Below are 17,817 nucleotides of genomic sequence, written 5' to 3' on the forward strand. Positions count from 1 at the left end.
TTTAAAAAAAAACTTTGTATAGGAAATGTCCAGGAGACCAGACCAACGGGGCAACAACAGTTGTATCACTATTATTTCACATGTGTGGAATGGTCTTGAAAATGACCAAGCACTACACAAATTAAGTTGGTATTATCTTTGAAAAATAATAATTATTATTAAATAGAAAATGATTACTCATGATCCAAAGGAAATATTCTGACTTTAGAAGACTGGCTTTAGTCACCAGATTATTTTTAATAAGAGCAAATCTTTGTCTTTCAAAGTGCAATTGAAACAGTGTTGTTTTTTTTTTCATACTATTTGTTGAACACTTTACTTAGTGTAGGGTTAACCTTATGAGCATAAAATAAAGTGAAAATAGATCTGCATAAAAGTTAAGAGGAGGAATAGGAAAGGGAGGAGGAAGAAGGGTTGGAGTGTGGGCAAGAAGGAAGTTAGGGAGGGAAGTATCATCATGTTCCTAAATCTGTACATATGAAATACCTGAAACTTGTATACCTTAAATAAAATTTAAAAACAAAAACAAAAAAAACAAAGTGCAGTTGAATTCTGGGAAAATTTAAATGTCATCTGAAATTGGTTTTGGGGATTAAGCTGAGTAAGACCCTCTTTTGGCAAAAATTTAGTTTTGATTATACAATAGCATTCAGAATTTATCTACAATTCTTTCTCAGATCATCGGTATCATCAAGGGATAAGAAGATAGCATCCAAATGTGTCTTCTTTGAAGAAAATTAGCTCTACAACTTTTTCCATTTTTCTTTCTAATAAATCAACCTATTTTTGCATTTTGTGTGGAAGTCTTAATTGTGGCTTCATCACTATGCCAAATGTCTACCCCCACATATGTATATTCTTATGGTACCTCAACACTTGTGATGAAAACTTTAAAAGTCCTTTAGATTTAATTAACTTAATTTTAAAATATAAAATGTCCTCTTTTCCCAAAATTATACTGGCCCAGGTTGGGCCTGTTTACATCCTGAATTTCTCCATGGGACAGAATGATAAAGGAGTCAGTTTTGGTGAAAGAGAGGTGTTAAGATGCTCATTTGACCAATTATTTACTATCTTTTTTTTTTCAGGTGAGTCACTTTTTATCACTCAGTCTGGGTCCTAGGTTCTGCATTTATAAGGTGGGGTGTGGGAACAGGGCACCCATGCCACTACTATTTTGCCTCGGTCCTGGATTCTTTCCACAATTTTTCTTCCCATAGGTCAAGGGAGAGAATCTGAAGGAGCAGTCATGCTGGACAGACTATATAAGGGAGGTTCCCCAGGGCATATGCATCAACTCCATGGTGCCTAAAATTGTTACTATGCTACCAGTTGGCTCAAAACAATAACAACAGTATCCTGCTCTACTGGCTGAGACCAGCTGGTATTTCGAGGCAAAACCCACAAGCTCTGAGTAAATTGAGACTTTTAATAACCCCAGAGGGAGCTTAGAAATTTGCTTGGGAACCAGAGTTTAACTTTATCCCAGAGATAGAAGAAGAGAGAGGGGCAGCAATGCTTTGGGCACCTCTAGGGATGTGACAACATTTTATTTTTTTAAAGCAAAGAATCAGAAAATACAGAGATCTGGTAGGGGTCTCAGAGGTCTAGTTTCATACCATCCTTTACTGGCAGAGGGTGGTCAAAGAGCTCCAGGGAGCAGTGACATATCTAAGGTAACATAACTACTTAATGGCAGAAGCAGACCAGAGCTGAAATATTCGGATTTCCTATCCAGGACAGTTTCATGTGCACATCTCTCGAAATGAACATTCATTTTTAGTCACCCATCTGAATATTGTTTTTTAGAGTATTGACACAGTGCTGAGATCTTATCAATCTTGTTCTTCCAAAGAAGTTGAAAGGATGATGATCATTATTAATTCATGTCTTTGAATAAGTTTCCACAGGGGTAATTTGCACATGGTCAGGTACTGCTAATGAGAGAATCTGGAAATGAACACAGTAGGAAAGGATTAGACCAGGAAAAGCACCTGGCTCCTGGCTCCTGCCATCGGATCAGCGCGGTGCGCCGGCCGCGGCGGCCATTGGGGGGTGAACCAACGGCAAGGGAAGACCTTTCTCTCTGTCTCTCTCTCTCACTGTCCACTCTGCCTGTCAAAAAAAAAAAAAAAAAAAAAGAAAAGAAAAGAAAACAAACACACATAGCTAGGCAGCCTGCCACACAAGTGAGGAGCAGGTGTCAGGTAGTCAGGAAAAGGGACTCTATTTATAGAGTCAAAATAAGCAGTGAAGTCTGAATCTTAAATTCTTAGCCATAGCATGTGAGAAGTTCTCCCTCAGAGCAGACTTCTATGGGTTCTGCCAACATTTGTATTTGAATGAATACTTTAAAATCACTGTGATAAACAAATAATCCATTTTAATGGCATGTGTTTAGTATTTTAGCTTTGGTAATATTACTTTGATCACTTTGATTTATTGAGAAGCTTGAATTTTCCATAAATTTGACATATTTCTTTATTCAAAAGCCAAGCAAATTTGTTTCCTTTTCTTCCTAACATTCTTCCTGTCATAAAAATATACAAATAAAGTTGATTGCTTATCTAATTGTATTTTATTCTAGAGTTGATCATAAATCATATCAGTTATTAATCTTTGAACTAAAAATTATATTTTGGTAAAATATGAGTTACATATATATAAACATATATATATATATAATTTACCTAGAATGTAACTTATTCTAAATTTGCTATAGACAAGATAAAATTAATGAGATTCTGACATTTCTGAGGCCAAGTAGGAAAGGCTGTGTGTTTACTTGAGACTTGGAAGGATCTCATCCTTTAGCTGGTTGAGGTAGGCTGTTAGTTATCCATCAGGCACTAGAGAACAATTGAGAATAGGTGCATTAGTCCATGGAAGAGCTCATCTAGACACTATCCAGAGACATAAGGGCAGGTGGAGAGACTCAGACATACAGTGTATGACAAGATAGATCATGCATGATGTAGACATTGCTAAAGAAGGTCCAAAAATGGAAAAAAATGATGGGCAAGAAAGCCTAGAATGATGAGAGAAGCAGGCACTCAATAATAGAATTTTGGAGGTCTTAGTAGCTAAGATTTTACTGCCCTACTTTCCGGTTCTTTTTATTTCCTGTGATCTGACCATAAAATGAGAAACTACCAGAAGGCTGGAGAATTTGACTAGAATGAAGCTTCCTGTTGATGGATTTCTGGTCTGGAAACCCTTTTAAGGGAGAGATCTTCAGTAAATTTGGCTCTGGAGTCAGATTCCGTTCTTTATACACTAACTTACCTGCCCATGGACTTCTTTGTAACCATTTTCATCCAAATTTCTTTTTTTCTTTTTTTTTTTTTTTGACAGGCAGAGTGGACAGTGAGAGACAGAGACAGAGAGAAAGGTCTTCCTTTGACGTTGGTTCACCCTCCAATGGCCGCCGCGGCCTGCGCGCTGTGGCCGGCGCACCACGCTGATCCGATGGCAGGAGCCAGGAACTTATCCTGGTCTCCCATGGGGTGCAGGGCCCAAGGACTTGGGCCATCCTCCACTGCACTCCCTGGCCACAGCAGAGAGCTGGCCTGGAAGAGGGGCAACCGGGACAGAATCCGGCGCCCTGACAGAACTAGAACCCTGTGTGCCAGCGCCACAAGGCGGAGGATTAGCCTAGTGAGCCGCAGTGCCAGCCCCTCCAAATTTCATTTGTAAAATTTGCATAATATAGCCCTTCATTCCTCTCCATTTCCCAATCCTAAGGATCAAATAAAAAAAAAGTTTCCAGTTTAGAATCCTTAGCTAGTATGAGTTGAACCTTGACAAAGACGAAAATTTAATGTTCTGAGGGAAGTTGATGTGAATTCTCTCAGTCTTGTAACATGTTTGCATTGCTTTCTGAACTTTCAATGAAGTTGGATTTCCACCTAGATTTCCAACAAAATTCAGAAACCATAGCAGCCTATGTTTTACAGAAATAAATATAAGATATAATTCATTTTGAAGTGGGCTTGTCTACCTTTTCCTTTTGAAGCGGAGGCAGGAGGAATAAACACACCAACACCCTTACATTAGGCAGGCCAGGACACTGATACGGCAGAGTGTCAGCTTGAGCCTGGGAGCCTTGCTAGACGCAGAGCAGGCTGGATTCAGAGAGAAGGTCTTGACAACTGCTCAGAACAACTCACTGGGCCATGGATACACAACTTTCAAGTGACGAGATGTAATGAAGGTTTCCAGCGGCAAAGCAACCGTGTTCGGGTGACTTTAAGAGGAGAAAAGAGGATATCATCACAGAGAGATGATGCTAACCTACAAAGAATCTATTAGCAAGAATTGTGTTCTGGTCAAGGAAAGTAGGTGGTATTAGTGTTCACTTATGGTTGGGAATAGGGACCTGTGTTTAGAAATAATGTCAGTTTACGCCAACAGGAGCAAGGCAAAGGTTCCATTTCAGAGAAAATGAGGTGACGACTGTTCTAGTTACATGAGTAGAATGTTGAAGAAGAGCCTTTGTTTCCCATTAATGTTTCAGTGAGACAACTTCTGGAGTAATGCTGCACACTTCTCCAGCTTGGCCTGGGAGTTATTGCTAAGTTTGATTTGAGGGTGTGGGCAGCAGAAGTAATAGACCATTTGCTGAAGATTAAAGCCCACGCTCTTCAAAGCTTCTTTTTCAGCAAAAAAGTTGACATTTGGATATTTACCTCTCCCATTTCTAGGTTGATTCAAGTGGTTCCCAAATTGAATTTGAGAAAAGATGATTAACTATCAGCTCTAATATCCCCAAACAGAAGAATTTAAATGGTTCAGTGTTTCAACCAAGGTTAAAAGGCAAAGAAGGTCAATTGGAAAACAGTGGAGCCTACTTAGCCATGGCACAAAGCCTCCTTGAACTGTCAACCAGTGCCAGAATCAGCTCCCAGGGGCTGCAAGCAGAATTGATCCTAAAATGCCAGGTCCAGGGGCCTTAGCTAGGAAGACTTAGAGAACGGAGAGGGGAATGGAGTCTCAAAGATGGGTGGGGCATGAATACTATTTCAGCATGACAAATCACTGCATACACATTGAATATGCTCTCCCAGAACTGCTGATTGTTAAGGTTTTTCTTTGCAAGCAAGCACGGTGATCTGGTAACTCTTGTGTAGGAATGAATTAAAACCTACTTTTGTTGTCATGACTATTTCTATTGACTTCATGTCACCTGTCAACTAAACTTCACCATCATTCAAAACATGTGGACATATGGCTTCATACACACACACACACACACACACACACCTTTGCCCATATTTATTTTGCAGGAGAATTCTATGACTCTGCGATTCTATCTGAATGATGAATGTAAAACCAAGTTGATGATTAAAAAAAAATGTTGTTTGCGTAAGTTAAACCAAATGAGAATTTTGATAGAACTGTGAAGATATTTTGAATATAGAAGTTTGTGTAGTGTATTGGGGAAAGCATTACAGTTCTAGTCCTTTGACTTACAAATTTAGCCTTGGGCAAGTCCTTTTTCTTTTAGAAGTCTCAGATTTCTCACAGGTAAAATTGCAGTCCTAATACCTTACTGAAAAGGACTCTTACAAGTTAAATGACCTAATATTTGTGAAAAAAAAAAAAGCATAATACTCAGCACAGAGCATATATCAACTTTTTTGGATTTCAATATAAATTATGTTTTTAGTAAGTTATTTTGGGTAATATTTCACACCATTTGTTTTAGTTTGCTCTTGTAAGTTTTCCAAGGAATGAAGTTAAAACACCTACATGACAGGAGTAGTAAGATAGTGTTGGCACATTTTGTTTGATTTGGAATTTTAGTGTTCAACCAGGAATTAAGGTAAGCACAGGAATGGCGTTATTAAGGAAATTAGAAAGGAACAGACAGTCCTGGAATGTGGCAGTCCCTTTTTGATTTTAAATGTAAGTTAAATATTAATTTTTCTAAAAAAAATCCCTCTTCCTCACTCTCTTATGTTGACAGATTGTTGGTTCCTAGCCTTTCACACTAATTTATTTGAGGAGGGGAAAAAGTCTTCAGATCATCTTATTTGTGCAAGGGAAAAAAAAAGTTTTCAAAACAAATCCCTTGTTGCCAGCATCAACAGTAGTAGGGTTGTTGCATAGTCAGAATTATTCCTTTCATTTCAAAGAAATCAAAAATGTTTGGGGCAAACAAGAGCCCTGGTTAAACATGATCAAAATAAACTAGTATCAGATTTGCTTATGGAAAGTGTTAATGAAGTTTACTGTTGGAGTCTGAGTGCACTTGTTATTATTCCTTAAGAATATTGTAGGAAGGTGAAAAGTCAGATTTAAAAAAAAATTACTAAGCTATTTGGAGAAAATAAAAAGCATTTGAAGATATTTTATGAATTCCTTCCTGCTGATGGTTCCTTAAAACAAGCCAGTGTATAGACACTGTTGACTTGTAAACAGAAGTCACAAAGAAATTCAAGCTTCTGTCAAGACTGATTCCAAATTCAAGAAAGGAAGTGATAGAGTCCATTTTGAAATTTTTGGATGGGCTCTCTTATGCTTTGGCTGTTCTTTGAGTTAGTAAGGAATGGGTAACAAGAGTGAAATCTCAGGATCCTCATTCATAGCTATCTTAGCAGAAGTTTCAACATTTTATTTTTCCGTTAGCTCTTTTCCTCAAATTGTAATTGCTTTCTTAACTTTCATGTATTTTTTTCATTCTCTTCTTAAAGAATAATTTATAGAAATATTTTACTCAGTCTTCTATGGCATTTAGCAAATATATTTTATATTTTCCCATCTGAAATAAATCATGCTACTGCTGCCACTGCCTATTCATGTTACCTGAAGGTGTAAATTTCTTCATTTATACAGTAAGGATATTGGGTAAGGCTTATAGTATTCAGACTATGCTCTGTCCCAGGGTTCCCCAAGTTCAAGTTTGGTATTATTAACACTTTAGGTTGGATAATGCTATACAATAGAAGTTGCTTTGCACCATCCCAGGTTTTTAATCACTTGACACCGATAGTTTGAGTGTTTCCAATTCACACTTCTCCATTGTGACAGCTCAGAGTACCTTAGGATATTGTCAAATGTTTCCTGGCAGGAAAAGTCACCCCCAGTTGAGAACCATTGCTGTAACTAAAGCTATGATTCTCAAACCTTAGTGAGTATCAGTACTCCCTGAGAACTTTAAAATAAAAAAGGTCCAAACTTGGTTCTGCTCTAAGGACTCAGGGACTCTGCTTTTGTGTTTGTTTGTTTGTTTGTGCCTGTTTTTTCTTTTTTATTTTCTGCTTTCATTAGCTCCTTAATCACACCAGAAAGTTTGAGAACCACTGTTAATGAATATAGTTAGTGAATATGATTTCTTCACCAAGAACTTCTACATCATCAAGCAACTTGTTAGAAATGCATATTTGAAGCCTCCACCATTGTTGCTGTGGATTCATTCTGAGAGGAGGAGCACGGTGAGGGCAAGAGGTATGGAGTCACCACACAGACCCCGGGAGTTGGATGAAAGCAGGCCAGAGGCGAGCAGCCTGCAGACTCATTTATTTTAGTTGGTACAGCAGCTTATATTGCTGAGGCAGCCAATCCAGTCAAAGGGCGGTTTATGCCCTAACCAATCACAGCCTGTTGCCAGGAAGACTCCGTTGCCATGTGATTTCCGAAGCCATCCAATCACAGCCTGTTGCCAGGTAGGCTCTGTTATCAAAGACCATCTTGGCATGGCCTTCTCATTCCACCACCTAAGACAGGCACAGCCGCATACAGAGACCACATGGAAATGGCGTCAACAATGGTATGGCCAAGAATCATGCCTCCAGTTGCTCAAAAATAAACGAAAAGGGGGAAATGTGGTGGAATGAGAAGGCCATGCCAAGATGGCCACTGGCAACAGAAACTGACAACAGGCTGTGATTGGATGGCTTCGGAAACTACACACCATGATTTGGGAACTCTGAGATAAGACCCAGCCAAGAAATGGCCCAGCCAATGCAGGAGTATATTCTTGGCACATTCAACAAGAAATTCAGAAGTGTAAGAGTTCCATAAACTGTTCATTCCAGCACACAGAAGGTATCATTGGGCAGAGCATAACCTGGAATTAATTTTTCCACACTGCATGGCTTTACCATCAAAAGGTCATAGATTTTCTGTTTTGATTTAGTCTCAAAAGACAAGTTAGATGGCCTTCTTCAGGAAGGGAGATCTGAAGAAAGCACAAAACTCTGTCGACTCCCACGTCTTGGATGCACGAATCCTAGGCACTGATAATAGACCAGTGTTTCTCAACCTTGGTTTTATATCAGAATTACCTGGGAAATGTCTAAAAATCTCAGGGCTCAGATTATACCCCTGATCAATTAAATCAGAGTCTCTTAATACTTTAAGTTCCTCAGGTTATTCCATAAATGGAAGGTACCAATTTAATGGTGTTTCTTTTTTTTTAATTTTTTATTTATTTATTTTTTTGATAGGCAGAGTGGACAGTGAGAGAGAGAGACAGAGAGAAAGGTCTTCCTTTGCCATTGGTTCATCCTCCAATGGCCGCCGCGGCCAGTGCGCTGCAACCAGCGCACCGCGCTGATCCGATGGCAGGAGCCAGGTACTTATCCTGGTCTCCCATGGGGTGCAGGGCCCAAGGACTTGGGCCATCCTCCACTGCACTCCCTGGCCACAGCAGAGAGCTGGCCTGGAAGAGGGGCAACCAGGACAGAATCCGGCGCCCCGACCGGGACTAGAACCCGGTGTGCCGGCGCCGCAAGGCGGAGGATTAGCCTAGTGAGCCGCGGCGCTGGCCTAATGGTTTTTCTTAAGTTAGGTGGAAATTGTATAAAGAGAAATAAGGTAATAGGACAGCTAGAAGGTTTGGACGTATATGGCAAGCTTGAGAATAACCAGTATGCAAGCTCTAGCTTTAGACTCTTGGCTTTTGATTCCATGTCAGTGCCAATTCATTCACTAAATCTTCCTAAATCCTTCCTTTCTGAACCCATTTTTCATCCTCTGTACTCCTATAGCATTCTATAGGAGTATAGTATATAACTGAATCTAACAGATACCCCGTTCTATCCTGCACATTATGTTTGTCACCCTCACAATACTGTGCGCTCCCACAGGGAAAAAAAAAAAAAAAACCCTCATTGCTTTATCTCCTTTTTCTTCAGAGTATCTACTTTGAGAGCAGGCATCCAAAGATAGGAATGTAATTGACATAGATGAGGATTAAACAGCATGGAGATGTTACCCAATACAATGACATAATACAGCAAAGCTTCCTGGCACCTTAATGGCAATTCCATAGCAGGACTTCCTATACTGATATACTTCAAAGCCCTTCACAAGTGAATTGTTAACTCTAGACTCCAAAGTCTTTATCTGAATGCAGAGACAAGCCCTAGAGAAAAAGTCTGGGTAGATGACCCAAAAGCTAATGCTGCAATACTGAATATCCAAGGCATTCTGTATTTGTTCAGCTCTAAACTAGAGTTTTTCCATCAATGGAATAAGATAAATTAGTGAGGGTTGGTGGAAAAAACAGTAAGAGCATGACTCTTCTGTGTCCTTGGAGTTACACAGCCAGAGGGATTAAACCTAACAAAATAAGTGAAGCAGGAAACTCTGGCAACCGAGACACTATTTGCATAGTAGTTAAGACGCCCTCATCTCACATGGGTGAGCCTGGATTTGATTCTGGAATTTGGCCCCTGACTCCAGCTTCTTGTTATTGCAGACTGGGGATGGGGGTGTGGGGCAGTGGTGATGTCTCAAGTAGTGGGTCCCTGCCATGTGGGAAACCTGGATGGAGTTCTGAGCTCCTGGCTTTGGCTCCAGCCCAGTCCCTGTGATTGGGAGCATTAGAGGAGTGAACCAGTGGGCATGAGTGCTTTCTCTCCCTCTCAAATAAATAAATAAATGAAATCTTTTTTTTTTTTTTTTTAAGGAACTTCTGGCAGCCACCTCAGCATAGGGTGATTCCACAAAAAGCCTTCTTGGAGAAATCCCTTTCAACTAGATGATGCATGCTGTCATTCTCATCTCTTTCTCTCTCTTCACCACCCCAGTGGCCGGAGACCAGCAAAATTCCCACAGGCCCTACAGGAAACCACAGAAATGCCTCCAGGAGGCAACAGGCTGGAAACCAGAGTTCGGTATACAAGCTTGTCAGCATCCTTCTGAGCGTCTGGTGCCAAGGAACAGGAAAGGGGAATATGTTGGCTGGGAAGGATTTATGGGCCAGGGGAAGCGAGGGGCAGGAAATCTTCCAGCTATTCCTTGCAGTCTGGCAGCCACTTCGGTCAGTTTTCCCATTCCTGGATGGAAGCTCATTTCTTACGCCCTGGGGGTAAGGTGCTTATAGTTCATTACTTACGTCCTGGAGGTACAGGGTTTGTGAAACTGCCTCTTTGTTAGGGCCTTACCATAAGAACTTATATATGCATCCCATTTGACATGTTGGAGCGTTTGGCTGTTGTAAAAGGAAACTAAGTCTCAATGCCGAATCTGGGCAAGATCACACAGTGGGCAACCTGATGGAGGCAGAACTCACGCCCAGTTGCCCTTCTTCCAGTGGTCCTGGGCGTCCTTGACACCAGGGTGTGCAGAGCAAAGGCAGAATGGGAATATTCTTCTCACACCCCAGCCCCTGCTCAGGTGCACGGGGACACGCGTCCACATCCAGTGGAGTGGGAGGCAAGGGAGAGATCCTCCCCAAAGGAAGCAGCAGTAACTTCAAAGGTTGAGTCTGCTTGGCCACTTCTCAGCTCTATAAACTTGAGCAAATGACTTTTCTTCTGCTCTTCATCTGGGCTCAAAGCCCCTCTAGTGCTAAATGCACAGCCTGAGGTGGACTTCGACTTTCATCTGAAGGTCAAGTACTGTGAAAACCGCGAGGTCATGGACAGAGTCAGAAGATGCCGAGGGTCCAACTCTCAACGTTCAGTTTTCAGCATCTCTGAGAAGGAGAGTAACAATATCCACTTCTATAAGCTACAAAGGAACCCAAGGACTTGGCCCCAAGCAGCGCCCGCTCCCTGGCTGGCCCTAGAGAATGCGGTGCAGCAGGGAGCCTGGGAGAGCTGCTCGCCGAGGTCGGGCAGCAGGAGGAGCGTGTGAGCTGTAGGCGTCCCTTTAAGAGCGGCTGGCCCGGCAGAGCCTCCGCCTCTCAGCCCGCGGAGCGCCGGCAGTCACCTGGGGCTGTCGGGGCAGCCAGATCGCGGCGGGACCGGGGCGCTTGCCCTCGGAGGCGGGAGAGGGGGCCCGAACGCGAGGAGCCCCGCAGCCGTCTCAGAGCGTGGCCGTCCCGCGCCTGTTTGAGGCGGAGGATGCGGGAGCGCATCTGGGCGCCACCGCCGCCGCCGCTGTTGCTGCTGCTACTGCTGCCGCTGCCTCTGTGGGGCGGCCCCCCGGACAGCGGGCGCGGGCGCGGGGAGCTGGAGCCCGAGCGCGGGCCTCTGCAGCCCTTCGACCTGCTCTACGCCAGCGGCGTGGCTGCCTACTACAGCGGGGACTACGAGCAGGCGGTGCGCGACTTGGAAGCGGCGCTGAGCAGCCACCGGCGCCTGCGGGAGATCCGCACGCGCTGTACCCGCCACTGCGCCGCCCGCCGCCCGCTCGCGCCCCCTGGGACCGGCCCCGGGGCCGAGCTGCCCTTCTTCAGAGCGCTGCTGGAACGGGCGCGCTGCTACCGCAGCTGCGAGACCCAGCGCCTCGGGGGACCCGCGTCCCGCCACCGCGTCAGCGAGGATGTGCGCAGTGACTTCCAGCGCAGAGTGCCCTACAACTACCTGCAGCGGGCCTACATCAAGGTACCCACAGCGCGCGCGCTTGCACTCCTAACACCCACCCCGCCGCTCCCGGAGGCTGTCTGGAGCCCTCACCACTGTTCCCGCCAACCTGCCACAGTACTCTGTCTTTCAGTCTGTCAGACTGGGTCTCCTTAAACACCTCTGTCTCTTGTCTGTGAACCTGGACACCTGTGGCCCGAGCTCTGGGTTCTCTCAACAGCACTACATGAACCTGGGCGAGTCCTTTGCTCTCTCAGCATCCACTTCACCCTGGAAAGCAGGGCTGTTCTGACAGGATGAGGCTCATATCCAGGAGCGCTCATCATGAGCTTTTGCCACAGGTAGGTCTAGTTCAAGTGCTCCAGGGGATGCTTTCTTGGCCCACCTGGTCCCTATTTCTCTTCTGCCTCCACTCCCTCGTCTCCCCGACACTGTGGTCTGCACCCCTTTTCTGAAGGTTAAAGAATCTTGGAAATAACAGTGTTAGAAGTAGTCAATCCTAAAGAAATTTCTCTTCTCCCCTTCACCTATGAAAACGTGAAGTTCAAAGATGAGAGAGAAGGTAGGCTTGGAGGAGGAGAAGCTACCCAAAAAGTGCCCTCCCCAAGTGGGTACTCCTCCTTCGCTGGAGGGCTTCCCACGTCTGGAGAGTCACACTGGACTGGGGTACTGGACATTGCACCCCCAGTATGCTCTTTCCGGTTTTATTGCTGTGTACTTAACTCGCCTGAAGTTAGTGTCAGGAGGTATTCAGTGTTTTTTTGGCATCTTTCCCACATCCACAGTTTTGAAGAACTATTTAGTTCTGTCGGCAGAGAGAATTTAGAATGAGTTGCGCTCCCCCATAGGTTGCTGTGAATTTCTCCCCCTCCCCCAAACGTCCTGGCTTTTCCGTGTCAATATATCAATGTCTCCTCAACAGCTGCTGGCAAAGCAGCCCCACTGGGGCATGGATGACTGCAGCAGCCAGTGGACAAGACTGCATTTCTGAGGAGCTGAAAACACACACCGTGTTCAGACATCCAAATGCCTTTTGCAGCTCTTTCCACGGGTCTCTGCCCTTCACGGGCGGTAGGGCTCTCAGATTTGCAGTTGTCAGTGGCATTCATGGAGTCACAAACTGAGACTAACTGTAATCTCCTAGTATACTGTGACTAACAGAGTTCACTGCGCTAGTATCTGGGGCAAGTAATGAGGGGAAATCCTGAACCCTTTTTGGGACTTGTCTTCTGCTTCCTTATACTTCCTAATAGATTTGCTAAAACCTCTATGAAGGTTAACCCTGATTTCTCTTAAAGAAGTCACACAATTCTTGGTGGACCTGAAGAAGTCAGTCATTACTGGGCAGAGAGAGGACCTGGAGAACCTGACATTGAAGACTGCCTAAGCTAGTTCCCAGAGCAGGGCGTGGGTGGTCCTGGTAGCCAGGTCCTCCCAGGAGGCTGGCACGTGAGGTTGGCAGTCCTGCTGATAATCTGTCACACATCTGGACAGATTTTCCTTTCTTGGGTCCAAGAAGGAGTACATGCTCATGTTTGATCCTGGAAAAACAAACAACCATGCGGTTGGTAACTGTCCATGTGTGGGTTTGTTTAGTTCTGCCGTTACATTTACATCCCTGTCAGTGTTCATGTCGGTTTGTCATTCCCCTGCTCCTGTCAGCTGTTTGGAGGTCACAGGAGCTGAAGCCATAGGTTTAAGTGCTTCAGATCTTTGCGATGAACTGATTACAGGAACAAATCACTCTTGGGAAACTGTGGGTGAACTGCTGAGTGTTGTCTCTTTAACTCATGAACATTGAAACTTAAGAAGGTTTTTCAAAAATGTGTGACTTTATGCATTAACTTCTGTTTTACCAGCAGTTTTCAGGGAGTGTGATAAGCTTTGCATCTTCTCCCCACTTGATACTTTGTACCCTAACAAGTGAAGCCCTTGGGCTTCACATCATTGATAATCTCTTAAGGGAGAAATATTTTCAGTCCTTTGAAAAGCCATTTCTGATGGCTGGAGACTGAACATCCAAAAGATGCCACAGTTCTTTCCTTTCCTGTATCCACCAACCCTCAACAACCCCACAACTTTACCCTTTCCTTGGCTTCATGGAAATTTCACAGACTTACACACACACACACACACACACACACAGTCATACCACTTTGTTGAGACTGAAACAAAACTTTCAAATCTTTCAAATAATAATGGAACATCTGACAGATCTGGATTCTGGGGTACTCTGAGTTCTCTGCATGGCTCTCAAAATGGTCATAGTGCCTTGTACTGTTGAAATGCTTTTGACATTAGTGATCCTGTTTGCACTGAAAGTGATAATCCTGGGCCAAATCATGTTCGGTAAGGATTCGAAGACTTTTCAAAGCTGGGGAAGTACAGCTAGGATGATGTTTAAAGTACCCGTGCAGCACTAACCATGACACTGTGGCGCAGGCGGATCTATTACAACTCCTGGGAGGTTTACTAACTGCAGAAGCTCTCAGGAGGTGTTATTGCCCAAATCTTGGCTGATGGGCTGCTGACAGAAGTATATCTTTTAGGTTAGTGTGTTGGAGGAGAAGGACTGAAAGTTGCAAAACGGAAGACGTGTTGAATCAATTCCTCATTTCATAGAGGGGGAAAGGAAGTTCAGAAAGGGAAAGGCATTTGCTCAGTGTCTCATGTTGTGTGACAGACCAACCCGATACGCACAGACTGGGAGGCAGGAGTCTGTGCTCTGCCCACGGCCTGTGGGATCAGCTCTAGAGTGTTGCATTCCCCAGGGCTACCTTTATGCCAGATTTGGACAGCTCCAGGGATGAGTAGTTCCTTTTCCTGCGGGGTCACAGACACTGCATTTTTTCTTAGAGACTTTTCTGTAGACTCTTCCTCAAGGCCTGGCATGTTGAAACCTTGTTCTGAATGACTGCGAAGTGCTAATGCAGCCAGACATTTCATGTAGAGGCAGGGTGAAACTCTTCAATTTTTTTATTTTTATCATTTCGAATTGTAAGATGTAAGTCACAATTCATAACCTAAAACCATAGACATGGTTATATCTTGCATTCTCCGCCCAGAAACCTTCAGTGGTTTCCTCTTGATACCATCCATAGTCTGACTTCCTCTTAACCTTTCCAGCTCTGTCACCATCCAGCCAAAAGGGACAATGAATGCTTTGTCTTGTGTCTGACACTTTTGCTTCTCTTGGCTTAGAGGTGTGTAGGCTCTGGAATAGGATTGATCTGGAATTATTGTTTACCTGCACCAAATCTAGCTACATGATTATGAGCAAATTACATAAGCTTTCTGAATTTTAGTCCTGCCACCTGAAAAATGAGGAAATAGAACCTACCTGCTTGCTTTGGGTTAAGTTTTGAGATAATTGGAATAAAATGCCCAGAGCAAGCCTTGGTTCTCAGCAAACACTGTGTTTCTTCTTATTGGTGGTTATTACAGTAGACTGTTCCTCTTTTTGGTCCTGTTCACAAATATACCTACTTTCGAGAGGTTTTTCACACCCTCCACAACTGCTAGCAGTTCATTATTTCTCCCTGGCTGAAAAACTTCAACAAGGAATTTTTTCCTTTTTCTATCATTTTTCATCTTGTTTTGGAAAATGGATATAGTGCTATCAAATATATGAACTCCTTAATATTGAGAACTATTATTTTTGTATCTCTTAAAGTGAAATTTACAGATCTGATTTATTATTAGGTAGACAGTAATTGTTAATCATTTGGGTATTAAAAATATGATATAAGATGCAGACTTGTACTACAGTAGGAAAAATGTTTCATGGAACTCCCATCCCATACCAGAGTGCTTGGGTTCAAGTCCTCACTCCAATCACTTCAGAATCCAGCTTCCTGCTAATACTCCTGGGACATGGGAGACCCAGGAGTTCCAGGCTGCTGGCTTTGTCCTGGCCTACTCATTCCAGCAGATGGAATCAATCTCTCTCTCTCTCTTTCTTTCTTCTCCCTCCCTTTCTCTCTCATTAGCTTTCAAGTAAATAAAATTATATAAATAAAACTTTTAAAAATATATGCCTTTTTATTTATTCAAATAAGGTTAACAAATTTCATATATTTCACATACACAGATTTAGGTGCATAGTGATACTTTCTACCCTACCCTCCCTCCTGTCCATGCTGCCACCCTCCCTTCTCCATCCTTTCTTATTCTTAATTTTTGCAATGAGATACTTTCAATAAATTTTTCTAGAGATTTAGGATTGCCTGGTGTGAGTTGAGTCATCAGCCACCATATTCTCTCCAAATATCTACCTTGGGATGATAGAAGTAGATAAGCAGTATATGCGTGTTGAATGAATAGTAGCTCAGTTCTATGTGCTTGAAATATTGCTGTGAAAGATTTCTGTGTAGTGGCAGGAGGTTTTTTCATATTAGTTGTTTGGTTCCTTGCCTGCAAGTAGGGGACACAGTGACACCTAGAAGGACTGTGGACTGCCTGACTTCACACTATTTTCTACTCACAACTTCTGGCTGAGGTTACAAACGTGCACCTCCCCCTTCACCATTTTTTTCTGATTTGGTTCTTAATACTTAAAACTTCTTGAGAAAATCTTTGACACATTTTTCTCGATTTTTGTGTATTTGTAAAATTTAAACATTTGTAACAAAGATACTTGCTTATCTGTGCCCTTTATAATCAGGAATGGTTTCCATCCACTTAAGAAAGAAAAATAACTAATGCTGTTTATTTTTTACTTAAAAAAAACTTGCCTCTGTGTGTTTTGTTTCTGAGTTGATGCTTTGTGCCATTTGACCTTTGCTTTTCTTTTCAGGATTAAAGGGGGAGAGGGTTGCTGAGGAATGCAATTAAGTTAGGCCACTCTCTCCCTCTGGAGGCATCTCCCTAAGCTCCCTTTATCTCTACCAGAATCTATTTTTATTAGTGGTTTACAGAATAGAAAAAAAAAAAGTAGGCTCAAGGAATTTCTCCACCCCTACTCTATCTGTTGACTGCCTTTCTCCTTCTAGAATGAATGTCTTAAAAGAGAAATTAAAAACTAGACAACTGCATCACATAAGTCCTGTTAGGTCAGGATAAAACACTTTTCTGCATCCTGTGTTTAAATCTCTTTTCTTAACTTGTGTTATGTACATTTATATAACCTGTAGAATATGTACATTTATACCTCTTTAAAAAGCTGTTCTGGAATTGTTCTAATGGTCATTTCCTCAGGAGACAAAGCTCATTTTTTCCCCTCTCAAAATTAAAATGTTTTTGCACATGAATCATCAAATGTCACAAACTCTATGTCCTGCTTCTTAGGGAGGGAACCTGGGAGTCTCTGTCTAGGCAGTTCTCAGGTTCATGTGCTGTGGGTGCAGAATCACAAACATTTCCTTATGGGAGGTTGTCCATTTGAAGGCCTCATCAGCTCTTTCCGAGCCATCCATTGCCTCCTGAAAGGTAAGTGTCACAGAGGCGTAGGTGAGATGAGTATCTGCATATAAGTTTTCTCCCGTCTTTACCCAGAGCGTCAGGAATTCCTTTCCAGGTTTTAATAAAGGAAAGTAATAAACTACTAGTCTCTCTCTACAGATTCCATCTCTGAGAATCAAATGGATTCTGTAACTGATAGCATTTGCTCACTGAAAAATTCCAAGGGAGATAGCTGTGTGGAACTCATTTGGAAATGTTTGATAAAAGTTTAGCTTGCTTCTTGGGTGGGATTTATAAATTCTGAAAGGTTGTTAGGTCCACTGGAAGTGAAAATTCATTAGAATTGATGTAATAGTGTTTTTTTAATATTATTAAGGAATAAGTAAACTGTGGATTTATTAGAATTACGTATCAGAACTGAAAGGGACTCTAGGAGAGCACCTTAATTGCTTATGGGCAGTGAGGTAGGTGTGAGAGGGGAAGGGATAACTGTTTTGTTCAAAACATGTGATCTAGCAACAGTAGGAGTAGGAATTATTGGAACTATGAAAATGTTGTAGCATAATGGGTCCTTAACATATTGTGACACCAGCCTGGATGTTGCACGACAGATCAAGAAGGGTCATCAAGTGGAGCTGTGTCTAGAATGTGAGTATTC

At 42.8% G+C, this 17,817-nt stretch overlaps 1 protein-coding gene across 1 annotated transcript in view; it reads left to right on the forward strand.

Moving 5' to 3' along the window:
• Window positions 1-11,013: 11,013 nt before the first annotated feature.
• P3H2 (prolyl 3-hydroxylase 2) overlaps window positions 11,014-17,817 on the forward strand; it is a 172,068-nt gene continuing 165,264 nt past the window's right edge. The window contains exon 1 of the mRNA XM_002716510.6: window positions 11,014-11,780. Coding sequence (XP_002716556.3) covers window positions 11,298-11,780 — 483 coding nt within the window. The 5' untranslated portion in view covers window positions 11,014-11,297. The remainder of the gene's footprint in view (window positions 11,781-17,817) is intronic.

Source organism: Oryctolagus cuniculus, chromosome 4 (genome assembly GCF_051225735.1).
Source record: "Oryctolagus cuniculus isolate XC-2025 breed Fujian yellow rabbit chromosome 4, ASM5122573v1, whole genome shotgun sequence".
NCBI classification, from domain to species: Eukaryota; Metazoa; Chordata; class Mammalia; order Lagomorpha; family Leporidae; genus Oryctolagus; species Oryctolagus cuniculus.